Source organism: Anomaloglossus baeobatrachus, chromosome 6, assembly GCF_048569485.1.
Source record: "Anomaloglossus baeobatrachus isolate aAnoBae1 chromosome 6, aAnoBae1.hap1, whole genome shotgun sequence".
Classification (NCBI taxonomy): domain Eukaryota; kingdom Metazoa; phylum Chordata; class Amphibia; order Anura; family Aromobatidae; genus Anomaloglossus; species Anomaloglossus baeobatrachus.
This window is the reverse complement of record NC_134358.1, coordinates 245,950,421-245,972,481: the sequence shown is the minus strand read 5'-3', so window position 1 is coordinate 245,972,481 and position 22,061 is coordinate 245,950,421. Positions and strand designations below refer to the sequence as shown.

Here is a 22,061-nt window from a genome sequence, read left to right as displayed (position 1 = left end):
CCTTCCCCTGCAGATTCTGCCCTGGTTCTTCTCTCTCTTTACTAATGCGGTCTGTGGTATCTTTCCTCCTGCCCCTGCAGATTCTGCCCTGGTTCTTCTCTCTCTTTACTAATGCAGTCTGTGGTATCTTTCCTCCTGCCCCTACAGATTCTGCCCTGGTTCTTCTCTCTCTTTACTGATGCGGTCTGCAGTATCTTACCCTTTTCTCCTGTGGATTCTGCCCTGGCTTATTCTCTCTCTTTACTGATGCGGTCTATGGTATGTTTACCCCCTTCCTCTTCAGCTTCTACCCTTAGTTTGTCTCTCCTTACTGATGCTGTCTGTGGTATCTTTCCCCCTTCCCCTGCAGATTCTGCCCTGGCTTCTCTCTTTACTGATGCGGTTTATGGTATGATTACCCCTTCCTCCTCTTCGGCTTCTTCCCTTGGTTTGTCTCTCCTTACTGATGTTGTGTCTGTGTGTGGGATATTTCCCTCTCCAACTATAAATTCTGTCTTGGGGTCTATCCTTTTCTTTTTGCCAATATTGTCTCTAATCTTTCTCCCTCCAGACTATGCCTTGTGTTTTTTTTTTGGCTGGTGATCCTGCCCTGGGTTCTTCTCTCCCTTAGTACTGATGAAATATCTGAGTGCGTGTTCCCCCCCCGCTCTGCTTTTGGTTCTCGTCACTACAGTCTGTGTGATCTTGCCACTTTTAGACCCTTTTCTCTTTTATGAAGCTCTTCAAACAGCAACATGGAGTCAGAAAAAGCAGCACAGTTAGCAATACGCTCTACAGCAGAACGGTAGTCTATTTTAATGAAGACTAAATAGGAAGATGATTGTATTTTTTTTTATTTTTTTCTACAAATTAAATCAGTAAAGTGTGTCCACCGCCTTTAAACATAAGCAGAAATCTTGTATCCACTAAAGTAATCCAACTTTCTGTTCGCTGGTAGATTTCTTTGTGAAGTATGGCGTAGCCGTGATGACAGTACGAGAACTTTTTGAATTTGTTACGGACCCATCTATAAATCAGGATAACATGGATGCCTATCTAGAGAAGGTAATCTGAATAATCTTCTTTGTCCTTCTTAATTGCCCCTTCTCTTGTGGGTGTAATGGCTGATAGACCCATCCTTGCCACATTGCATCACGTCCATGTGCGTAACAGAGAGGGTGCATCTGTGTATAAGGTCCTTCTGTGTAATTCTGGATTACATGCTGGGAGGATGGTTACCTATGTTCATATAGCATGGGCTTGGAAAATGACATGAGGGAGATGATTACTGACTTCTAAACTAAAGATGTCAGTAACATGATGTTGTCACATCAGTGGGCAGCACATTAAATAGCTTGACAGGCTGAGCATAGCCATGTGTTGGACAAGAACCTGGAATTCATGTGCAAGGAAGTCCTCAATTAAATAATTAATGTTTTCATGGTTTAAAAACTTTGAGGAAAGGGGTCAGCTCACCAGAAGACTACAGAAACTGGGTGTCAGCAGGAGCACAAGAGGAATAGGAAATATCCAGCAATCGGCGACTTCTTAAAAACTCCTCCTTTATTTTCCAAAAATGTCATAAACTTGGAACATCAAGACATAAGGACCCACGTCCAAAACGCGTTTGTTGTTCATAAGCTGTCTACCATGGATTATTTTTTTGGATTTTATGTCTTGATGTTACAAGTTTTTTATGAAATGTTTGTAAAATAAAGGATGAGCTTTTAAGAAGTCGCCGATTTCTGGATATTTCCTATTCCTTTTCATGCTTTAACTCCAAGAACTCAGTTTACCAGTGCGCCAAGCTCCTCAACAAGGCCTTGATAAATATGCTCTTCTTGACCTAAGCTTTGAGTCCATATACCAAAGAGAAAAGTATAATGGTTGCTGCGTTTATGATAACAGATGGTCACCATATTCAAACAACATGGCTCTTTGAACATCTTTTTAAATCTGTCCCTATAGGATGTGTTTTGTTTTTTTTTATTTTATTTTAAAGTGCTTTTGCATTTCTACTGCTCCTCAGAGCCATAATAAAAGCAATTCCACCATTGTTTTTTAGGGGTATTGTGTTTAAGGTGTTCATTGTGATGTTAAAGTGACCTGACATGATTTCCCAACTCAGTACAATTACAACAATAAAAAGCTTTAAGTGATGGGCAAATAGTAACTTTTCATGTTCAGATTATTCGTAAAGTATCCCAAAATACTATTCCGGTATTTGTCAGGAATAATGAACTTAATGCAAGTCAGTGGGGAACCCGAGCATTTTTCTGGGAAATCTTCTTGAAAAATGCTCAGGTTCCCCATTGACTTACTGAAGTTCGTTATTCATGACGAAGACTGGAATAATACTTTGGGATTTGTTACGAATAATCCACACATGAAGGCTGGGGCCACACGGGGACTACTGCGATCCTCGAATGACACTCAGCTCACAGTGGCAGTACAGCAGAGCCAAGTGTCATGCGAGTGTCATTCTGACTGAGGTCCAATTGTGCGATCAGACCACAGCTGTGGACGGCGGGCCAGCGCTGAGGAGGACAGGGCCGGCGCTGAGGAGGAGAGGGCCGGCGTTGCGGAGGAGAGGGAGGGATTTATCTCCCTCTCTCCTCCGTTGCCGGCTATTGTCATTCTTGCCCATTACTCGCATTACACCGGTGTAAAGCGAGTGCAGTGCGATGTTTCTTTCGCCCCATAGACTTGAATGGGTGCGATAGAAACAAGGATCGCATTGCACCCGCAGCATGCTGCGACTGTTTTCTCGGTCCGATTAGGGCTGAGACAATAATCGTTCATGGGTGCTGGCACATAGGCTAATATTGGTCAGGGTGGAATGCGATGTTTTATCGCATTCCACTCGATCCGATTTTCATGCCGTGTGTCTTAGGCCGAATAGTTACTATTCGCCCATCACTAAAAGCTTTGTTAAAATATATATATATATATATATATATATATATATATATATATATATATATATATATATATATATATATATATATATATATATATATATATATATATATATATATATATATATATATATATATATATATATAATATATTTCAAAGTAATTATATATTTTTTTCCATTAATGGAATGCCCAGCTGTCAGATATTAGTATTGCTGTACCTTTAAACCCTCTGCGGTCACAGAAGATTTAAAATTAGGTACAGGGTCGCTCCTAAAGGCAGCTATTGTAAATGTACAGCGGCTGTTCGCTGTAATTACATAGAGCTGGCTCAGGAGCTGACTCCTTACTTTGCAGTATATTTGCTGGCGAATAGCTGTCATCTGACAGTAATTTGTGCGATAGGAGCTAGCTCTGATCGCATCAGTCTATCGTCTTATATGCCAATGTCAAGCATGACCGCAGCATAAGCTTCAACATGGCGGCCATCACTTCTGATGTCATCCACAAACCAAACTATATGATAGTGTGGTGCCAGTCAATGTAGCTCTGCCGTGTAAAAACTCCCGTGAAAAAAACCCCCCAAAAACTATGGTTGCGCTTCATGGGAGATTGTCAGTATTGCAATGCCCTGCTGTACTAAATTACGGGTTCAACTCCTTCTTACCAACAATATAAATAGTGAAATGTAAAATATAAAGATAAAGATAATCACTGTAGGCGTCAGTGCTTAACCTAATAAAAAACAAAAATATTTATCCAATAAAGTGACGTTGTTCAGGCATCTCAAAATGGTATAGTTAAAAACAGCAGAGTGAATCACAAAATGGCACTCCCGTCATCTCCCACATCCGATCCATCAGCTGTCATCCCTGACTCCACCATACACTGCAACGCTTGGCTGAATAAGAGACCGCTTCCACACTCCTCCGGTGGCTGCTCATCTCCCAAAGAACAAATCCAGCATTCTGGATCCTTCTCATATCTGCCAGAGTATAGTCGAGAGGCACCCAAATATCAGATTGTCAGTCAATTTCACCTTTACAGGTCACCCAAAATGTATAATAAAAACCATTAGCTTTCTGTAGTTTGGAATTGACCAAACTATACTGGAAGGATAAACCAATTACCGTATTTTTCGCTTTATAAGACGCACTTTTGTTCCCCCAAATTTTGGGGGAAAGTAGGGGGTGCGTCTTATAATCCGAATATATGGGAGGGGGGGTGTATATATATATATATATATATATATATATATATATATATATATATATATATATATATATATATATATATATATATATATATATATATATATATATATATATATATATATATATAAATAATACACACACACAGAGTCCAGTGGAGGTGCGGGCAGCTCTGGAGCGGTGCTGGGGACTGCTTGGGGCTGGGAGCGGCAGCGTTTGATCTCCTGCTCCCGCTCATATAATATGCACAGCCGCTGTCCATCAAAAGCGTGGTGTTGAAACTGCACCGTGCTAATTGGCTGGGGGAGCTGTACATATTATCTGCCTGTGCTTACCTTTGATCGCACAGGATCCCCCCTCCCCCTGTGTTAGATATGGCCTCCCGTGCTGCCCATAGTAAAATAATAAACTCTTTACTCACCTCCTCCAGCGTCTGCCCGGTCTCCCTCCTGCTGGCTGTGATTAGGAACGCAGAGATATCTCTCTCTGCTGTCCCGATCACATGACCTCCACTAGAACTAGGAAGTAGGAAGTGCAGGAGACAGGAGGAGCTCAACCCCGAGGAGGGAGACACAAGACAAGATAGTGCTGCAGAAGGTAAGGAAAGAGTTTATTTTACTAAAAGCAGCAACATGGGGGCGATATGTAACAGAAGGTGATGTGTGCCTGCCACAGTGGCCCTGTCTGCCTGCCACAGTTGCCCTGTCTGCCTGCCACAGTGGGCCTGTCTGCTTGCCACAGTGGCCCTGTCTGCCTGCCACAGTGGGCCTGTCTGCTTGCCACAGTGGCCCTGTCTGCCTGCTACAGTGGCCCTGTCTGCCTGCCACAGTGGCCCTGTCTGCCTGCCACAGTGGCCCTGTCTGCCTGCCACAGTGGCCCTGTCTGCCTGCCACAGTGGCCCTGTCTGCCTGCCACAGTGGCCCTGTCTGCCTGCCACAGTGGGCCTGTCTGCCTGCAACAGTGGGCCTGTCTGCCTGCAACAGTGGGCCTGTCTGCCTGCCACAGTGGGCCTGTCTGCCTGCCACAGTGGGCCTGCCTGCCTGCCACAGTGGGCCTGCCTGCCTGCCACAGTGGGCCTGCCTGCCTGCCACAGTGGGCCTGCCTGCCTGCCACAGTGGGCCTGCCTGCCTGCCACAGTGGGCCTGTCTGCCTGCCTGCCACAGTGGGCCTGTCTGCCTGCCTGCCACAGTGGGCCTGTCTGCCTGCCTGCCACAGTGGGCCTGTCTGCCTGCCTGCCACAGTGGGCCTGTCTGCCTGCCTGCCACAGTGGGCCTGTCTGCCTGCCTGCCACAGTGGGCCTGTCTGCCTGCCTGCCACAGTGGGCCTGTCTGCCTGCCTGCCACAGTGGGCCTGTCTGCCTGCCTGCCACAGTGGGCCTGTCTGCCTGCCTGCCACAGTGGGCCTGTCTGCCTGCCTGCCACAGTGGGCCTGTCTGCCTGCCTGCCACAGTGGGCCTGTCTGCCTGCCTGCCACAGTGGGCCTGTCTGCCTGCCTGCCACAGTGGGCCTGTCTGCCTGCCTGCCACAGTGGGCCTGTCTGCCTGCCTGCCACAGTGGCCCTGTCTGCCTGCCTGCCACAGTGGCCCTGTCTGCCTGCCTGCCACAGTGGCCCTGTCTGCCTGCCTGCCACAGTGGCCCTGTCTGCCTGCCTGCCACAGGGGAAATGTGGCATCACTGGGGGACGTGTTCAATATAAGGTGGCCATATCCAGATTAAGGGGGCTAATTTTAGGATGAGGGGGCTATGAGGGACATATACCCTATATTATTTGTTAGACGGACACTGCCATTATAAGACGGACCCCATTTATTAAAAAATTCTCTATTCCTTCACCAAATTTGGGGGTGCGTCTTATAATCAGGTGCGTCTTATAAAGCGAAAAATACGGTAAGTGTTAATGTCCGAGCATTTTAGTGTTTGTGCACAATTTAAGGACTATTAATAGTCACGCACCATATAACATAAATCATATATAAACAAAGTGCAGGGTAGACCAAATAATTGATATTTAATTTTTATTATTCATAAATGCTAAAAAATAGAAATGAGGGTAATGTTCATAAAATAGCCAGAAGGTGGCACCACTTTACCATAATTGTTGGCACATAGTAATCAATACTAACATTTTATACAATATATATTACAAATGAACTATAATAGTTAATAAAGTGTGTAGTGTAGTATTGATAGAACAGAAAGCTAGTTGCCAATATATACTGTCAATTTGGGATGATAAAGTGCACGGCATAAAGATAATTACCAGTATTAGGAGTTATTTTAGTCAATATTCAGCTCTTGACGAGTGAGTTTAAAGATATGACAAGGGAAATACCAAGGCCAGGTATCCATCCACAGACAGCTGTTTCGGGGTATTGCCCCTCATCAGTGTGGAGTAGGATTCTGGCTTTTCTTTATCGTTCCTATGGGAGACCCAGACATTGGGTGTATAGCTTCTGCCTCCGGAGGACACACAAAGTACTACACTCAAAAGTGTAGCTCCTCCCTCTGAGCTTATACACCCCCTGGAGAACCAGATCTAGCCAGTTTATCGCTTTGTGTTCAGGAGGCATACATCCACACATGCATTCTCATCTGATTTTTCATTTTTGGAAAGAGTTTGAAGAAAAGCGGGTCCAAGCCTGGACCCCCGGCATGTCCCTTCTCACCCCACTGTGTCGGCGGTGCTGTTAAGGTTGATTCCAAGGCTGGAGCCTTACATGCCGTGCTCCTTCACCATCCCTCCGGGCTCTGGCTTGAAGTGGGAGCCAGCACGGTTCTCCATGCTTGCCAGGAGACCGGTCTCCATCCGCAGCCCTTCAGGATCCTGCTGGACCGGAGAACTCGCCCCCAGGGACTTGGATCCCTGCGTCTCAGCAAGCTAAGTACCTGAGACGTTTATATATGGGGGTCCCGTGTACTTTATTGTTGGGGGAGAGTGTGCTGAGTGATTTTTGTGACATTTCCGGCGGGTTCTCTGGCTGTCGCCTGAGAACCGCGCCGATGGTGCCTGCGCGCCGGCCGCACCGCTCAAATTTAGGCCCCGGCTTCGCCGGAGGCCTACTTTCGGTTTCACTGCCCTCGCATGTCATTCATGCAGAGGGACAGTGCGGCTCTGCCCAGCGGCCGTTCTACACAGGGGAGAGACACTCCTCACTGAGTTCATATCTCCTCCCCTGTAGGTCTCATTGGCCCTCCAGATCCCGCTCTCAGAGTGAGTCCCGCCCCCTCTCTTCACTCCGGCACCATTTTCTCAGCGTTCTTCCCTGCGATCAGCGCTGGCTGCAGCATCCCTGCTGAGGTGCTTGGGGGTCCGGGCTTTGGGATCTGGAGGGCACACAAACCGCTCCAGCGGTCTGGTAAGCCACAACCTCCGGTTGTGGACCTTCTGTATATACTCTCTGGGGGTCATTCTGGCAGAGCCCCCACTTCAGCAGCATGTCTCACACGAGGAGCAAGGCTCCAAAGCTGTATTCAGTATGCACTGCATGTAAGCTCCTACTGCCTGAACCGAGCACCTATCCACATTGTGATGCCTGCTCTAACCTGACGATGCCTCAGCCTGGAATCGCCCCCCCAGTGGTCTCTCAGGCTGCTCCGGTCCCTGTGGCTGAACCCCCGACTTAGGTAGAATCCTTATCTAGGTCTATCTCCCAGTCTTTTGCCGACTCCATGGGACAGCTGTCCAGGACTTTGCTGAACATGCATCAGCCCCCTTCACAGGGTGCCTCTGCTGCTAGGGCTCTCTCAGCGGAGCTCACAGAGGATTCATCATCTGGTCCCAGACCTCGTCCTCCTAAAATGAGACGCAGGGCTCCCTCTCCTTCCTCGTCCCACGGCTCTGTTTCAGACGCTGACTCGCGGGACGAGGAGGATGCCTTTACAGGGGGCTCGGAGGCTAACTCCATGTGCCCCATTGATCTGTCCGAAAAGGACTCAGATGTTAGTGATTTGATTGCGTCCATTAATTCTGTACTGGATCTCAATCCGCCAGTATCAGAGGAGCAACCCTCTCTGGCAGAAAAGCACCAGTTTATCTCGCTTAAGAGGACAAAGAGTGTGTTCTTTAACCACTCCAGTTTTCAGGCCGCTGTGTCCAAGCCCAGGGCCTGTCCTGACAAACGCTTCCCAAAGCGTGGTTCTGATGACCGTGTTCCCTTTCCACCTGAGGTGGTCAAGGAGTGGGCTCATTCACCAAAGGTAGACCCTCCGGTGTCTAGGCTATCCGCCCGGACCGTTATGTCGGTGGCTGACGGCACCTCACTTAAGGATTCCACTGACCGCCAGGTCGACCTTCTGGCCAAATCTGTGTATGAAGCTGCGGGGGCCTCGTTCTCCCCAACTTTTGCAGCAGTGTGGGCTCTCAAAGCCATCTCTGCTTCTCTAGAGGAGATGCATTCCCTCGCCAGGGAATCTATGCCCGAAATGGTTGCTTTAACTTCCCAAGCTTCAGCTTTTTCATCCTATGCCATGTCTGCCATGCTGGAGGCTTCTCACCGCACTGCGGTGGCTTCGGCTAATTCCCTCGCTATCCGCAGGATCCTGTGGCTTCGAGAGTGGAAGGCAGATGCTTCCTCGAAGAAATTCCTTGCTGGACTCCCTTTTGCTGGGTCCAGGCTGTTCGGTGAACAGCTGGATGAAATTATTAAGGAAGCTACTGGCGGGAAGAGTACTTCCATGCCACAAACCAAAACCAGGAAACCTGTCCAGGGTAGGAATCAGTCGAGGTTTCGTTCCTTTCGTTCCTCCAACTGGTCGTCCTCTAAGCCCTCGGCCTCGTCCACTAACTCAGCCAAGGACCAAAAATCCAGCTGGCGCACAAAAGCGCGTCCACAGAAGACCGCAGGAGCTGCTGCCACTAAGGCAGCATTCTCTTGACTATCTGTCCGCGCCAGCAACGTCCTTAGTCGGTGGCAGGCTCTCCCACTTTGGCGACGTGTGGTTTCAACACGTCTCCGATCAGTGGGTGCGGGATATCATCTCCCACGGCTACAGGATAGAATTCTCTTCCAGCCCGCCAAACAGATTTTTTCTGTCAACTCCCCCCTGCTCCAAGGCCGCTGCCTTCTCTCAGGCCGTGGCATCCTTGCAGGCCAACGGAGTAATTGTACCGGTTCCCGCCCGGGAACAGTTCAGAGGTTTCTACTCAAATCTCTTCCTAGTCCCCAAAAAGGACGGTTCCTTCCGGCCCATCCTGGATCTCAAGCTTCTCAACAAGCATGTTCAGGTGCGGCATTTTCGCATGGAGTCTCTGCGATCAGTCATTGCCTCAATGACCCAAGGGGATTTCCTGGCATCCATCGACATCAGAGATGCCTATCTGCATGTGCCAATTGCAGTTTCACACCAGCGTTGGCTACGTTTTGCAATCGGAGAGGAACATTTCCAATTCGTGGCTCTCCCCTTCGGGTTAGCCACGGCCCCTCGGGTATTCACCAAGGTCATGGCAGCAGTGGTTGCGGTTCTGCACCTCCAGGGGTTGGCAGTGATTCCTTACCTGGACGACCTTCTAGTCAAGGCTTCATCCAGCGCAGACTGTCAACGGAGTGTCTTGCTCACTGTCGCCACTCTAGCCCAATTCGGGTGGCTTGTCAATCTGCCCAAATCCACTCTGACTCCGACCCAGAGGCTCACGTACCTAGGGATGCAGTTCGAGACTCTGCCGGCACTTGTGAAGCTGCCCTTAGTCAAACAGCAGTCCCTCCAACTGGCGGTGCGCTCTCTGCTGAGGCCCCGCCGTTATTCCATCAGGCACCTGATGCAGGTGCTGGGTCAGATGGTGGCGTCAATGGAGGCTGTGCCCTTTGCCCAGTTCCATCTGCGTCCCCTGCAGCTGGACATTCTCCGCTGTTGGGACAAGCAGCCTTCCTCCTTGCACAGGCTAGTGGCTCTGTCGCCACAGACCAGGACCTCTCTTCAGTGGTGGCTTCGGCCCCTCTCTCTGTCTCAGGGGCGCTCCTTCCTGGCCCCGTCCTGGGTGATCCTCACCACGGATGCCAGTCTATCCGGCTGGGGAGCGGTATGTCTCCACCACCGAGCACAGGGCACTTGGACTCCGTCCGAGTCAGCCCTCTCGATCAATGTGCTGGAAACCAGAGCTGTGTTTCTAGCTCTCCTAGCCTTTCACCACCTGTTGGCGGGCAAGCACATCCGAGTCCAGTCAGACAACGCGACAGCGGTTGCCTACATCAATCACCAAGGCGGGACACGCAGCCGCCTGGCAATGTTGGAGGTTCAACGCATCCTTCAATGGACGTCCACCATATCCGCAGTCCACATCCCAGGCGTGGAAAACTGGGAAGCAGATTATCTCAGCCGTCAAACCGTGGATAGTGGCGAGTGGTCCCTGCATCCGGCAGTGTTTCAGTCAATCTGCCGCAAGTGGGGCACTCCGGAAGTGGACCTAATGGCATCCCGTCACAACAACAAGGTTCCGGTTTACGTGGCTCGCTCCCACGATCCTCAGGCCTTTGCAGCGGACGCTCTGGTTCAAGATTGGTCCCAGTTTCGTCTGTCCTACGTGTTTACCCCTCTAGCTCTCTTGCCCAGAGTCCTGCGCAAGATCAGAATGGAGGGCCGTCGAGTCATCCTCATTGCTCCGGACTGGCCCAGGCGAGCTTGGTACCCAGACCTGCTCCATCTGTCCGTAGAGGTGCCGTGGTATCTTCCGGATCGTCCAGACCTTCTCTCACAAGGTCCGTTTTTCCGCCAGAATTCTGCGGCTCTCAGATTGACGGCGTGGCTCTTGAGTCCTGGATCTTGACGGCTTCTGGTATCACCCCTGAAGTCATCTCCACTATGACTCGGGCCCGTAAGTCTTCCTCTGCCAAGATCTATCACAGGACTTGGAAGATTTTCCTGTCCTGGTGTCGCTCTTCCGGCCATTCTCCTTGGCCTTTTTCCTTGCCGACCCTTCTGTCTTTTCTACAGTCCGGTCTGCAGCTAGGACTATCCCTAAACTCTCTCAAGGGACAAGTCTCAGCTTTGTCAGTTCTGTTCCAGCGGCATATCGCCCGGCTGGCTCAGGTCCGCACCTTCATGCAAGGTGCGTCTCACATCATCCCGCCTTATCGGCGGCCCTTGGATCCCTGGGACCTCAATTTGGTTCTCACGGTTTTGCAGAAACCCCCCTTTGAGCCTAATAGGGAGGTTTCTTTGTTTCGTCTTTCACAGAAGGTGGTCTTTCTAGTGGCCATAACTTCCCTCAGGAGAGTCTCTGATTTCGCTGCGCTCTCTTCGGAGTCACCTTTTTTGGTTTTTCATCAAGACAAGGTGGTTCTCCGTCCGACTCCGGACTTTCTCCCTAAGGTGGTTTCTCCTTTCCACCTTAACCATGACATTACCCTGCCTTCCTTTTGTCCGGCTCCTGTTCATCGCTTTGAAAAAGCGTTGCATACTCTGGATCTGGTGCGGGCGCTCCGGATCTATGTGTCTCGCACCGCTGCTCTTAGGCGGTGCACCTCTCTTTTTGTGCTAACCACAGGTCGGCGTAAGGGCCTCTCTGCTTCTAAGCCGACCTTAGCCCGTTGGATTAGGTCATCCATTTCGGATGCCTACCAGTGTTCTCAGGTGCCTCTCCCGCCGGGGATCAAGGCACACTCGACCAGAGCGGTCGGTGCCTCTTGGGCTTTCAGGCACCAGGCTACGACTCAGCAAGTCTGTCAGGCTGCCACTTGGACTAGCCTACATACCTTTTCAAAGCACTACCAAGTGCATGCTCATGCTTCGGCAGATGCGAGCTTGGGCAGACGCATCCTTCAGGCGGCTGTCGCCCACTTGTGAAGTTAGGCTCCGCCTACTTCTCAGTTTTTCTGTTTATTCCCACCCATGGACTGCTTTGAGACGTCCCAATGTCTGGGTCTCCCATAGGAACGATAAAGAAAAAGAGAATTTCTTCGGCGCTCCATTGGGAGACCCAGACGATTGGGTGTATAGCACTGCCTCCGGAGGCCACACAAAGCATTACACTAAAAAGTGTAAGGCCCCTCCCCTTCTGGCTATACACCCCCAGTGGGATCACTGGCTCACCAGTTTTCTGCTTTGTGCGAAGGAGGTCAGACATCCACGCATAGCTCCACTGTTTAGTCAGCAGTAGCTGCTGACTCTATCGGATGGAAGAAAAGAGGGCCCATATAGGGTCCCCAGCATGCTCCCTTCTCACCCCACTTGCGGTTTGTAAGGTTGAGGTACCCATTGCGGGTACGGAGGCTGGAGCCCACATGCTGCTTTCCTTCCCCATCCCCCTGAGGGGCTCTGTGGAAGTGGGATCTTACCGGCCCCCAAACCCTGAGGCCGAGCTCCATCCACAGACCCAGAGACCCTGCTGGAGGAGCTGAGTACAGTCAGGGACAAGGCCCTGCAACGTTCAGGTACTCTGTGTCCCCGCACAGACAGGCCACGCACACTCCAGGCTTGCTGGGTGTGCTAGTGCGCCGGGGGCATTAGCGCTGCGCGCTCGGGTTAGAGTCACTGCAGCTTAGCTGAGTGATTTTATGTCTTGGGAACTACCGCGCCGGCCGCTCCGGGAGCGGCGGCGCGGCTGGGACTTGTAGTGCGCCGGGGACTCGCGCTGCCCGCGCTTTTACGGCGGCAGCGCTCATAAATCTAGTCCCCGGCTTTTGCGGCCTAGCTCTGCTTCGTTCCCGCCCCCACCCTGTCAATCAGGGAAAGGGAGAGACGCTGTTCTATAGTCAGCGCCGAGGGCTGGAGTCTTATTTACATACTCCAGCCCTCTCACTGGGCACAGTGGGGACGCAAGTTTCCCGCTCTTGGTCTCAACACGCCCAGGGCCCGCCCCTCTCCACAGGACGCCGGCAGCCATTCCTGCATGCAGTCTGGCTGGAGAACGGACACAGGCTCTGGGGGACTCAGACAAGGGACTCTGGCGACCACACACCCGCGTTTATGCGGGCGGTAAGCTGCACATAAGTGCTGGCCCCACTAGTGCCACAGTGTTATTTGGTGCATTTTTTCCCTGTACCATATATATTTATATTGCACTGTACAGTCGCTTCTTGGCTTATACCCTACATTGCTCTGAGGAGACAACAACATGTCATCCGCAAAATGCAAGGGTGCCAAGGCACAGGCGGTATGCACTGCTTGTGCCGCATGTGGGGCTAATCTACCGGCAGGTTCCAATGACCCCCATTGTGTGCAATGTTCAATCCCTGTGCCACTTCGGCAGCCAGAGTCTATGGTAGTAGTGGCCCAGGCAGAGACGCCTGTGAACCCTGCCCCGGTGACGGGGACAGAATTTGCAGTTTTTGCTGATAAGATGTCTGTGACTATGACAAAAATCCTGGAGACCTTGCAGTCCAGGCCAGTTAATCAGACCATGGACACTGCTGTGTCTATGCTCCCCGGTCCCCCTCAGTTGGAACTAATCCGTACTTCAAGGGGGTCCCAGGCATCACAGGCTGAAGACTCTGACTCGGATGACAGTCCCAGGCAGCCTAAGCGGGCTCGCTGGGAAAGACCCTCGACGTCATCACACTGGTCAGGGTCTCAGCGAGACGAGGCTCTGTATGAGGAGACAGAGGTGGGTGATCAGGAATCTAATCCTGACACCGCTCTCAATCTAGATACCCCTGATGGTGACGCTATGGTAAATGACCTTATAGCGGCCATCAATAGACTGTTGGATATTTCTCCCCCAGCCCCTTCAGCAGAGGAGGCAGCTGCACAGCAGGAGAAGTTCCATTTCCGGTATCCCAAGCGTAAATTGAGTACTTTTCTGGACCACTCTGACTTCAGAGAATCAGTCCAGAAACATCATGCTTATCCAGACAAGCGTTTCTCCAAACGTCTTAAGGATACACGTTATCCCTTTCCCCCTGACGTGGTCAAACGCTGGACCCAGTGTCCAAAGGTGGACCCCCCAATCTCCAGGCTTGCAGCTAGATCCATAGTTGCAGTGGAAGATGGGGCTTCACTTAAAGATGCCAATGACAGACAGATGGACCTTTGGTTAAAGTCTGTCTATGAAGCTATCGGCGCGTCGTTTGCTCCAGCATTCGCGGCCGTGTGGGCACTCCAAGCTATTTCAGCTGGCCTGGCACAAGTGGACTCTATCATATGTCCAGCAGTGCCGCGAGTAGCGTCCCTAACCTCGCAAATGTCTGCGTTTGCGACTTACGCTATCAACGCTGTCCTGGACTCTACAAGCCGTACCTCAATTGCGTCTGCCAACTCTGTTGTCTTGCGCAGAGCCTTGTGGTTAAAGGAATGGAAAGCGGATTCTGCTTCCAAAAAATGTTTAACCAGCTTGCCACTATCTGTAGATAGACTGTTTGGTGAACAATTGGCTGAAATCATTAAGCAATCCAAGGGTAAGGACTCCTCCTTACCCCAGCCCAGATCAAGCAAACCTCAACAGAGGAAGTGGCAGGCGAGGTTTCGGTCCTTTCGAGGCTCCAGCAAGACCCAATTCTCCTCGTCCAAAGGGACTCAGAAGGAGCAAAGGAGCTCAGATTCCTGGCGGGCTCATTCACGCCCCAAGAAAGCAACCGGGGGAACCGCTTCCAAGGCGGCTGCCTCATGACTTTCGGCCTCATCTCTCCGCATCCTCGGTCGGTGGCAGGCTCTCCCGCTTTTGCGACATTTGGCTGCCACAGGTCAAAGACCGGTGGGTAACAGACATTTTGTCTCACGGGTACAGGATAGAATTCAGTTCTCGTCCTCCGCCTCGGTTCTTCAGAACCTCCCCACATCCCGACCGAGCAGATGCCCTTCTGCAAGCGGTGTGCTCACTAAAAGCAGAAGGAGTGGTGATCCCTGTTCCTCTGCAGGAACAAGGGCAAGGTTTTTACTCCAATCTCTTTGTGGTTCCAAAAAAGGACGGCTCGTTTCGTCCTGTTCTGGACCTAAAGCTCCTCAACAAGCATGTGAACGCCAGGCGGTTCCGGATGGAATCCCTCCGCTCCGTCATTGCCTCAATGTCTCAAGGAGATTTTCTTGCATCAATAGACATCAAGGATGCTTATCTCCACGTGCCGATTGCTACAGAGCACCAACGTTTTCTACGTTTCGTGATAGGAGACGACCATCTCCAGTTCGTAGCTCTGCCATTTGGTCTGGCGACAGCCCCACGGGTTTTCACCAAGGTCATGGCGGCAGTGGTAGCAGTCTTGCATTCTCAGGGACATTCGGTGATCCCTTACTTAGACGATCTACTTGTCAAAGCACCCTCTCAAGAGGCATGCCAACACAGCCTGAATGTTGCGCTGGAGACTCTCCAGACTTTCGGGTGGATCATCAACTTTTCAAAGTCCAACCTGGCACCGACTCAATCACTAACGTATCTTGGCATGGAGTTTCATACTCTCTCAGCGATAGTGAAACTTCCGCTGGACAAGCAGCGGTCACTACAGACAGGGGTGCAGTCTCTCCTTCAGGGTCAGTCGTACCCCTTAAGGCGCCTCATGCACTTCCTTGGGAAGATGGTGGCAGCAATGGAGGCAGTCCCGTTCGCGCAGCTTCATCTGCGCCCACTTCAATGGGACATTCTCCGCCAATGGGACGGGAAGACAACTTCCCTAGACAGGAAAGTCTCCCTTTCTCAGACGGCCAAGGACTCTCTGCAATGGTGGCTTCTTCCCACCTCGTTATCACAGGGAAGATCATTCCTGCCCCCATCCTGGGCAGTGGTCACGACAGACGCGAGTCTGTCAGGGTGGGGAGCAGTTTTTCTCCACCACAGGGCTCAAGGGACGTGGACTCAGCAGGAGTCCACACTTCAGATCAATGTTCTGGAAATCAGGGCAGTGTATCTTGCCCTATTAGCCTTCCAGCAGTGGCTGGAAGGAAAGCAGATCCGAATTCAGTCGGACAACTCCACAGCGGTGGCATACATCAACCACCAAGGAGGGACACGCAGTCCGCAAGCCTTCCAGGAAGTCAGGCGGATTCTGATGTGGGTGGAGGAAAGAGCATCCACCATATCAGCAGTTCACATCCCGGGCGTAGAAAACTGGGAAGCAGACTTCCTCAGTCGCCAGGGCATGGACGCAGGGGAATGGTCCCTTCACCCGGACGTGTTTCAGGAAATCTGCCGCCGCTGGGGGGTGCCGGACGTCGACCTAATGGCGTCTCGGCACAACAACAAGGTCCCGGCCTTCATAGCGCGGTCTCGCGATCAAAGAGCTCTGGCGGCAGACGCCTTAGTGCAAGATTGGTCGCAGTTCCGGCTCCCTTATGTGTTTCCACCTCTGGCACTCCTGCCCAGAGTGTTACGCAAGATCAGATCCGATTGCGGCCGCGTCATACTCGTCGCCCCAGACTGGCCGAGGAGGTCGTGGTACCCGGATCTGTGGCATCTCACGGTCTGCCAACCGTGGGCACTACCAGACCGTCCAGACTTACTGTCCCAAGGGCCGTTTTTCCATCGGAATTCTGCGGCCCTGAACCTGACTGTGTGGCCATTGAGTCCTGGATCCTAGCGTCTTCAGGATTACCCCAAGGGGTCGTGGCCACCATGAGACAGGCTAGGAAGTCCACTTCTGCTAAGATCTACCACAGAACGTGGAAGATTTTCTTATCCTGGTGCTCTGCACAAGGAGTATCCCCCTGGCCATTCGCGTTACCTGTCTTTCTTTCCTTCCTGCAATCTGGGTTGGAAAAGGGCTTGTCGCTCGGCTCCCTTAAAGGGCAAGTCTCGGCACTATCCGTGTTTTTTCAGAAGCGTCTAGCGCGACTTTCTAAGGTGCGCACGTTCCTGCAGGGGGTGTGTCATATCGTACCTCCGTACAGGAGGCCGTTAGATCCGTGGGATCTAAACAAGGTCCTTGTTGCTCTCCAGAAGCCGCCTTTCGAGCCCCTGAGGGATGTGTCACTTTCTCGACTCTCACAGAAAGTGGCATTTCTGGTAGCGGTCACGTCTCTTCGGAGAGTGTCTGAACTAGCAGCGCTGTCATGCAAAGCTCCTTTCCTGGTGTTCCACCAGGACAAGGTAGTGCTGCGCCCCATTCAGGAGTTTCTACCTAAGGGGGTATCCTCTTTTCACCTTAATCAGGATATCTCCTTGCCTTCCTTTTATCCGCATGCAGTTCATCGGTATGAAAAGGATCTACATTTGTTGGATCTGGTGAGAGCACTCAGAATCTACATTTCCCGCACGGCGCCCCTGCGCCGCTCGGATGCACTCTTTGTCCTTGTCGCTGGTAAGCGCAAAGGGTCGCAGGCTTCAAAAGCCACCCTGGCTCGATGGATCAAAGAACCAATTCTTGAAGCCTACCGTTCTGCTGGGCTTCCGGTTCCATCAGGGCTGAAGGCCCATTCTACCAGAGCCGTGGGTGCGTCCTGGGCATTACGACACCAGGCTACGGCTCAACAGGTGTGCCAGGCAGCTACCTGGTCGAGTCTGCACACTTTCACCAAACATTATCAGGTGCATACCTATGCTTCGGCGGACGCCAGCCTAGGTAGAAGAGTCCTGCAGGCGGCAGTTGCCTCCCCGTAGGGGAGGGCTGTCTTTGCAGCTCTAACATGAGGTATTTCTTTACCCACCCAGGGACAGCTTTTGGACGTCCCAATCGTCTGGGTCTCCCAATGGAGCGCCGAAGAAGAAGGGAATTTTGTTACTTACCGTAAATTCCTTTTCTTCTAGCTCCTATTGGGAGACCCAGCACCCGCCCTGTTGTCCTTCGGGATTTTTGGTTGTTTTTCGGGTACACATGTTGTTCATGTTGAACGGTTTTCAGTTCTCCGACGTTACTTCGGAGTGAATTTGTTTAAACCAGTTATTGGCTTTCCTCCTTCTTGCTTTTGCACTAAAACTGGTGAGCCAGTGATCCCACTGGGGGTGTATAGCCAGAAGGGGAGGGGCCTTACACTTTTTAGTGTAATGCTTTGTGTGGCCTCCGGAGGCAGTGCTATACACCCAATCGTCTGGGTCTCCCAATAGGAGCTAGAAGAAAAGGAATTTACGGTAAGTAACAAAATTCCCTTCTTTGTTTACTTACCGTAAATTCTTTTTCTTATAGTTCCGTATTGGGAGACCCAGCACCCTCCCTGTTGCCTGTTGGCAGTTTCTTGTTCCGCGTGTTATCACCGGCTGTTGTCGTAGACAGAGACTCCGGTTGTTCCGGTTCTTGCTCTGTTTTTACTTGTGGGTGGCTATTCTCCTTCAGCTTTTGCACTAAACTGGCTAGATCTGGTTCTCCAAGGGGTGTATAAGCTCAGAGGGAGGAGCTACACTTTTGAGTGTAGTACTTTGTGTCCTCCGGAGGCAGAAGCTATACACCCAATGTCTGGGTCTCCCAATACGGAACTATAAGAAAAAGAATTTACGGTAAGTAAACAAAATTCTCTTTTTTTTCTGTGTCGAGACTCCTAACAGAAGCTCCATGGACTTTTTTTGATTTGCATACTTCCCAGGGGACAATGCACCTAGGATTTCACTGTGTTGAGCGCCCTCGCTGGCTGCCGGCAGTGTTTTCTCTGGCTGGTCTCCCCGAGATCAGTGATTGTTTTGTCTTGTTGGTCTACAAGGCAATGCTTCCACCTGGCCAGAATCCTACTCCACACTGATAAGGGGCAATACTTCGAAACAGCAGTCTGTGGATGGATACCTGGCCTTGGTATTTCCCTTGTCATATCTCTGAACTCATCAAGAGCTGGATATTGACTAAAAGGGCCACTTAATATGCTGGTTATGGTGGTCTCCTAAAAAGAGCCACTCCTTGGCTACTTGGCTAAGTCCTTCCCGGAGGGATATCTGGCTTTTTTCTGTGTCGAGACTCCTAACAGAGGCTCCACGGACCTTTTGGATGTGCATACTTCCCAGGGGGCAATGCACCTAGGATTTCACTGTGTTGAGCGCCCTCACTGGCTGCCGGCAGTGTTTTCTCTGGCTGGTCTCCCCGAGATCAGTGATTGTTTTGTCTTGTAAATTACGATCTATTTAGAGTTGTAATCTAAATGATTTTCTAATATACTTGGATTGAAAATTCCTTAGCATTCGCTAACTACACTAATTGCTATTCTATTTTTTTCCTATTTCCTGTCTGACACTTCGTTTAAAGAATCCCATTGCATGCTGGGATTCTCAAAGCGTCATTGGAGCAGGGGGCAGAGGCTGTTATCACTGTCAAAGCCTGAAACGAAGCATCATCAGTGACCCTGATTTCAGGGGCTCTGTTTATCTCTGCTGTGTACCTGCGAGCTGTGTACTGTGATCTGCAGTGACAGCGTCCGCTCTGTTGACAGCTCAGTTCAGTAATAATCAGCCAGCAATAGAGCGGTGTCAATACCCAGCATGCAGGAGACCAGTGACCTCACTAGCGGGGGTTGTGGGGAGACTATTCTGTAATGGTTACAGAGACCCTTCTGACTAAAGGATGTATTTTTTCCTTTTATTCTGGCATCCAAAGGGTCCCTGTCTTGTGGATTATTAGAATTATTGATTTTCTAATTTTGATATGGAAGGTTAAGTGGTAACTAGCCTAGTACTCACTACTAGTATGTAGACAGGAGTGCACAGCTCCTGTCCGAGCATGCGCATAGAGCGGGATACAGATTTAACCCTAGAACGCACAGCCATAGATATCTACAATAGAAAACAAGTAACCTAGCAGGCCTGCGAGGCCCCAGGTATGTGTTCTAGGGTTAATAGAAAAAAGTAGGTAACCTATGCTTTCTATTGAATGCATACTACAGGCTGTTTGCACTCTATGGAACTATGAACTCCTGTCTGCTGAGCTGCGCACTTCTCAAGGAACTAGTATGTGATCGGTGGGGGACTCGGGATCTGGACCTCCACCGATCTGCAGGCAATTCAAGTATGCCAAGTATAAAATATCATTAAGAAAGTTTAGTTACTCTTTACAATCTCTAGTTAGAGAATGTATAAATGATTCTTTTTTCCCATTATAATGTTTCAGGCAATGGAAATAGCGGCTGAGAGGTCAGAAGACGACAGATCAAATCAAGATAAAGTTGATGAAGAGGCAAGTCGCTCTGTGTAATGTGGCGTATAGGGTGTGTTGATGGTACATACAACCAAATCTTTACAGAGTTTGTGTTTATGGATTTTAAGGGCAACTATGTGTTTTGGGGTTTTTATTGGAGATGTGTGGGGGTTCATGTTATGTCAAGCAGTCCAAATTAGTTGTTTTATTTTTTATATCACATTGCTTTTTCTTCTTTTAGGTGTTTAAGAAAGCATACATTCCCCGAACACTTAATGAAGTGAAGAATTTTGAGAGGGATGTGGACTTAATGCAAAAGCTGAAAGAAGAAGATCTATCACTTAACGCACAACAGGATAACGTGAGTAATCTAATGCTAAACTCTTGGATGAAGGTAGGATCGCTACCATGATTAATGTTCCATTATTGAAAGTGATTACGACTGAATTCTGGCGTAAAACACATTGAAAAGTCACAACATTTAGGTTGTGACTTTAGGCATTTTCATACCACTATTACGCAGCACTGTCAGAATGGGTCTTTTAATGAAGCGGTTGCCTCTGACTGCAGCACACTCCTTAATCAAAACCACTGTTGGGTAATGCCAGCCCTGATGAATTGGGGCCTCTGTGTTTTTTCTTAGCAGAACACATACTTAGTAAAATTGTATATATGCATATGTTACAATACAGAATAACTAGTAAAGTCAACAGTTCCCCTAGGTAACACTGTAGCCCAAAGAGTTGCAGGCTGGTAAAAAAAAATCTTAAACTTTTTTTGTTTTTTTATTTTTTTCTAGATTCTCTATCAAACGGTAACTGGCTTGAAGAAAGATTTGTCAGGTGCTGAGACGGTAAGACTTTTACCTAAGGTAACCTTTTAAGCTAAAAATTACCCATAGACACAAAACACATTTAGTATCTCCACCGGGTTATCCAGATATCAGGGAAAACAGATGTATATTAGTATATGATTGACATTTCCTCCACCAATCCCACTCAAATTTCTTAATCATCCTCAGATGGCCGTGGATCCAATATTTCGAAAAAGGACAGGAAAAGAGGAAATAAAGATAGTATATAGGAGACAACTTATTTGTTATTTATAGTCAATTGACACTGATAACCATAGTATCAACCACCCAGTCACATTAGTTTGCTGTCTGCCAATGTTGTTTTGGAGCCAACCATAGAGACAAATAGGCCCAAATGCTATCTCAATGCCTGGCTCCAACAACCAGCCCAGTTTACAACACCTAAATCAAAAAAATGAAAATACAACTGATGGATCAGAGCTACCCTTGGCAGCCCCTATTGATATTCCTCAATAACCGCTATTCAACAGCCACATTAGTGTCTATGAGAATAGCAGAAATTGATCAAAAATAGGGGAAAGCCAAGACTTGGCCTCCTAAAAAATGCACATAATGGAATGCCTAATAGGTCATTCCCAACAGGACAGAGACTTTGTGTCGGTACAAAAACCATTATCTGAACTGTTAATTTAGAAATTTTTTAGCAATCAAGGAAACACAGAAAAATGCCATTAATGGTACAGATAGTCCAATGACTAAAGATATTCCTTGGTATGAACTCTTGATAGATGAATTAAATATCACATATCCGCTGGAATCTCCATTATTTGAGGAAGATATTTCCTCATTCTTCGTGGACTCAGTCGATTATAGAGATATGATATATCCAAGCTTCCATTAGCAGTATTCAAAACCAAACATACTGTGCTTGATTGAAAGCTTTACAAATTGGGATACAGCTTACACCTTGACGCGTTTCCCCCCTTGTGAGATAAAACCAAGGGGTTCATCAGGAGGTTTTATTGATAGAATCCATGAGTTATGCCAACATTCAATACGGATCCTAAGCACCTCAGATAAGTAACACAAGGCAGAGCGAGACAGATACAGCGGTATTCACTAGGCTCAGAAATCCTTCCAACACGTGGGGTGACAAAACGCCATGATATCACCTGATGTAGAGTTTCAAAAAATTGCGGCCCACGTGTTGGAAGGATTTTTGAGCCTAGTGAATA

General features: G+C 49.5%; 1 protein-coding gene across 1 annotated transcript in view; it reads left to right on the top strand.

Annotated features, from left to right (window-relative positions):
* RIOK1 (RIO kinase 1) overlaps positions 1 to 22,061 on the top strand; it is a 108,505-nt gene that overhangs the window by 64,662 nt on the left and 21,782 nt on the right. Inside the window, exons 12-15 of the mRNA XM_075316462.1 lie at positions 938 to 1,044; positions 19,986 to 20,051; positions 20,254 to 20,373; positions 20,812 to 20,865. Coding sequence (XP_075172577.1) covers positions 938 to 1,044; positions 19,986 to 20,051; positions 20,254 to 20,373; positions 20,812 to 20,865 — 347 coding nt within the window. The remainder of the gene's footprint in view (positions 1 to 937; positions 1,045 to 19,985; positions 20,052 to 20,253; positions 20,374 to 20,811; positions 20,866 to 22,061) is intronic.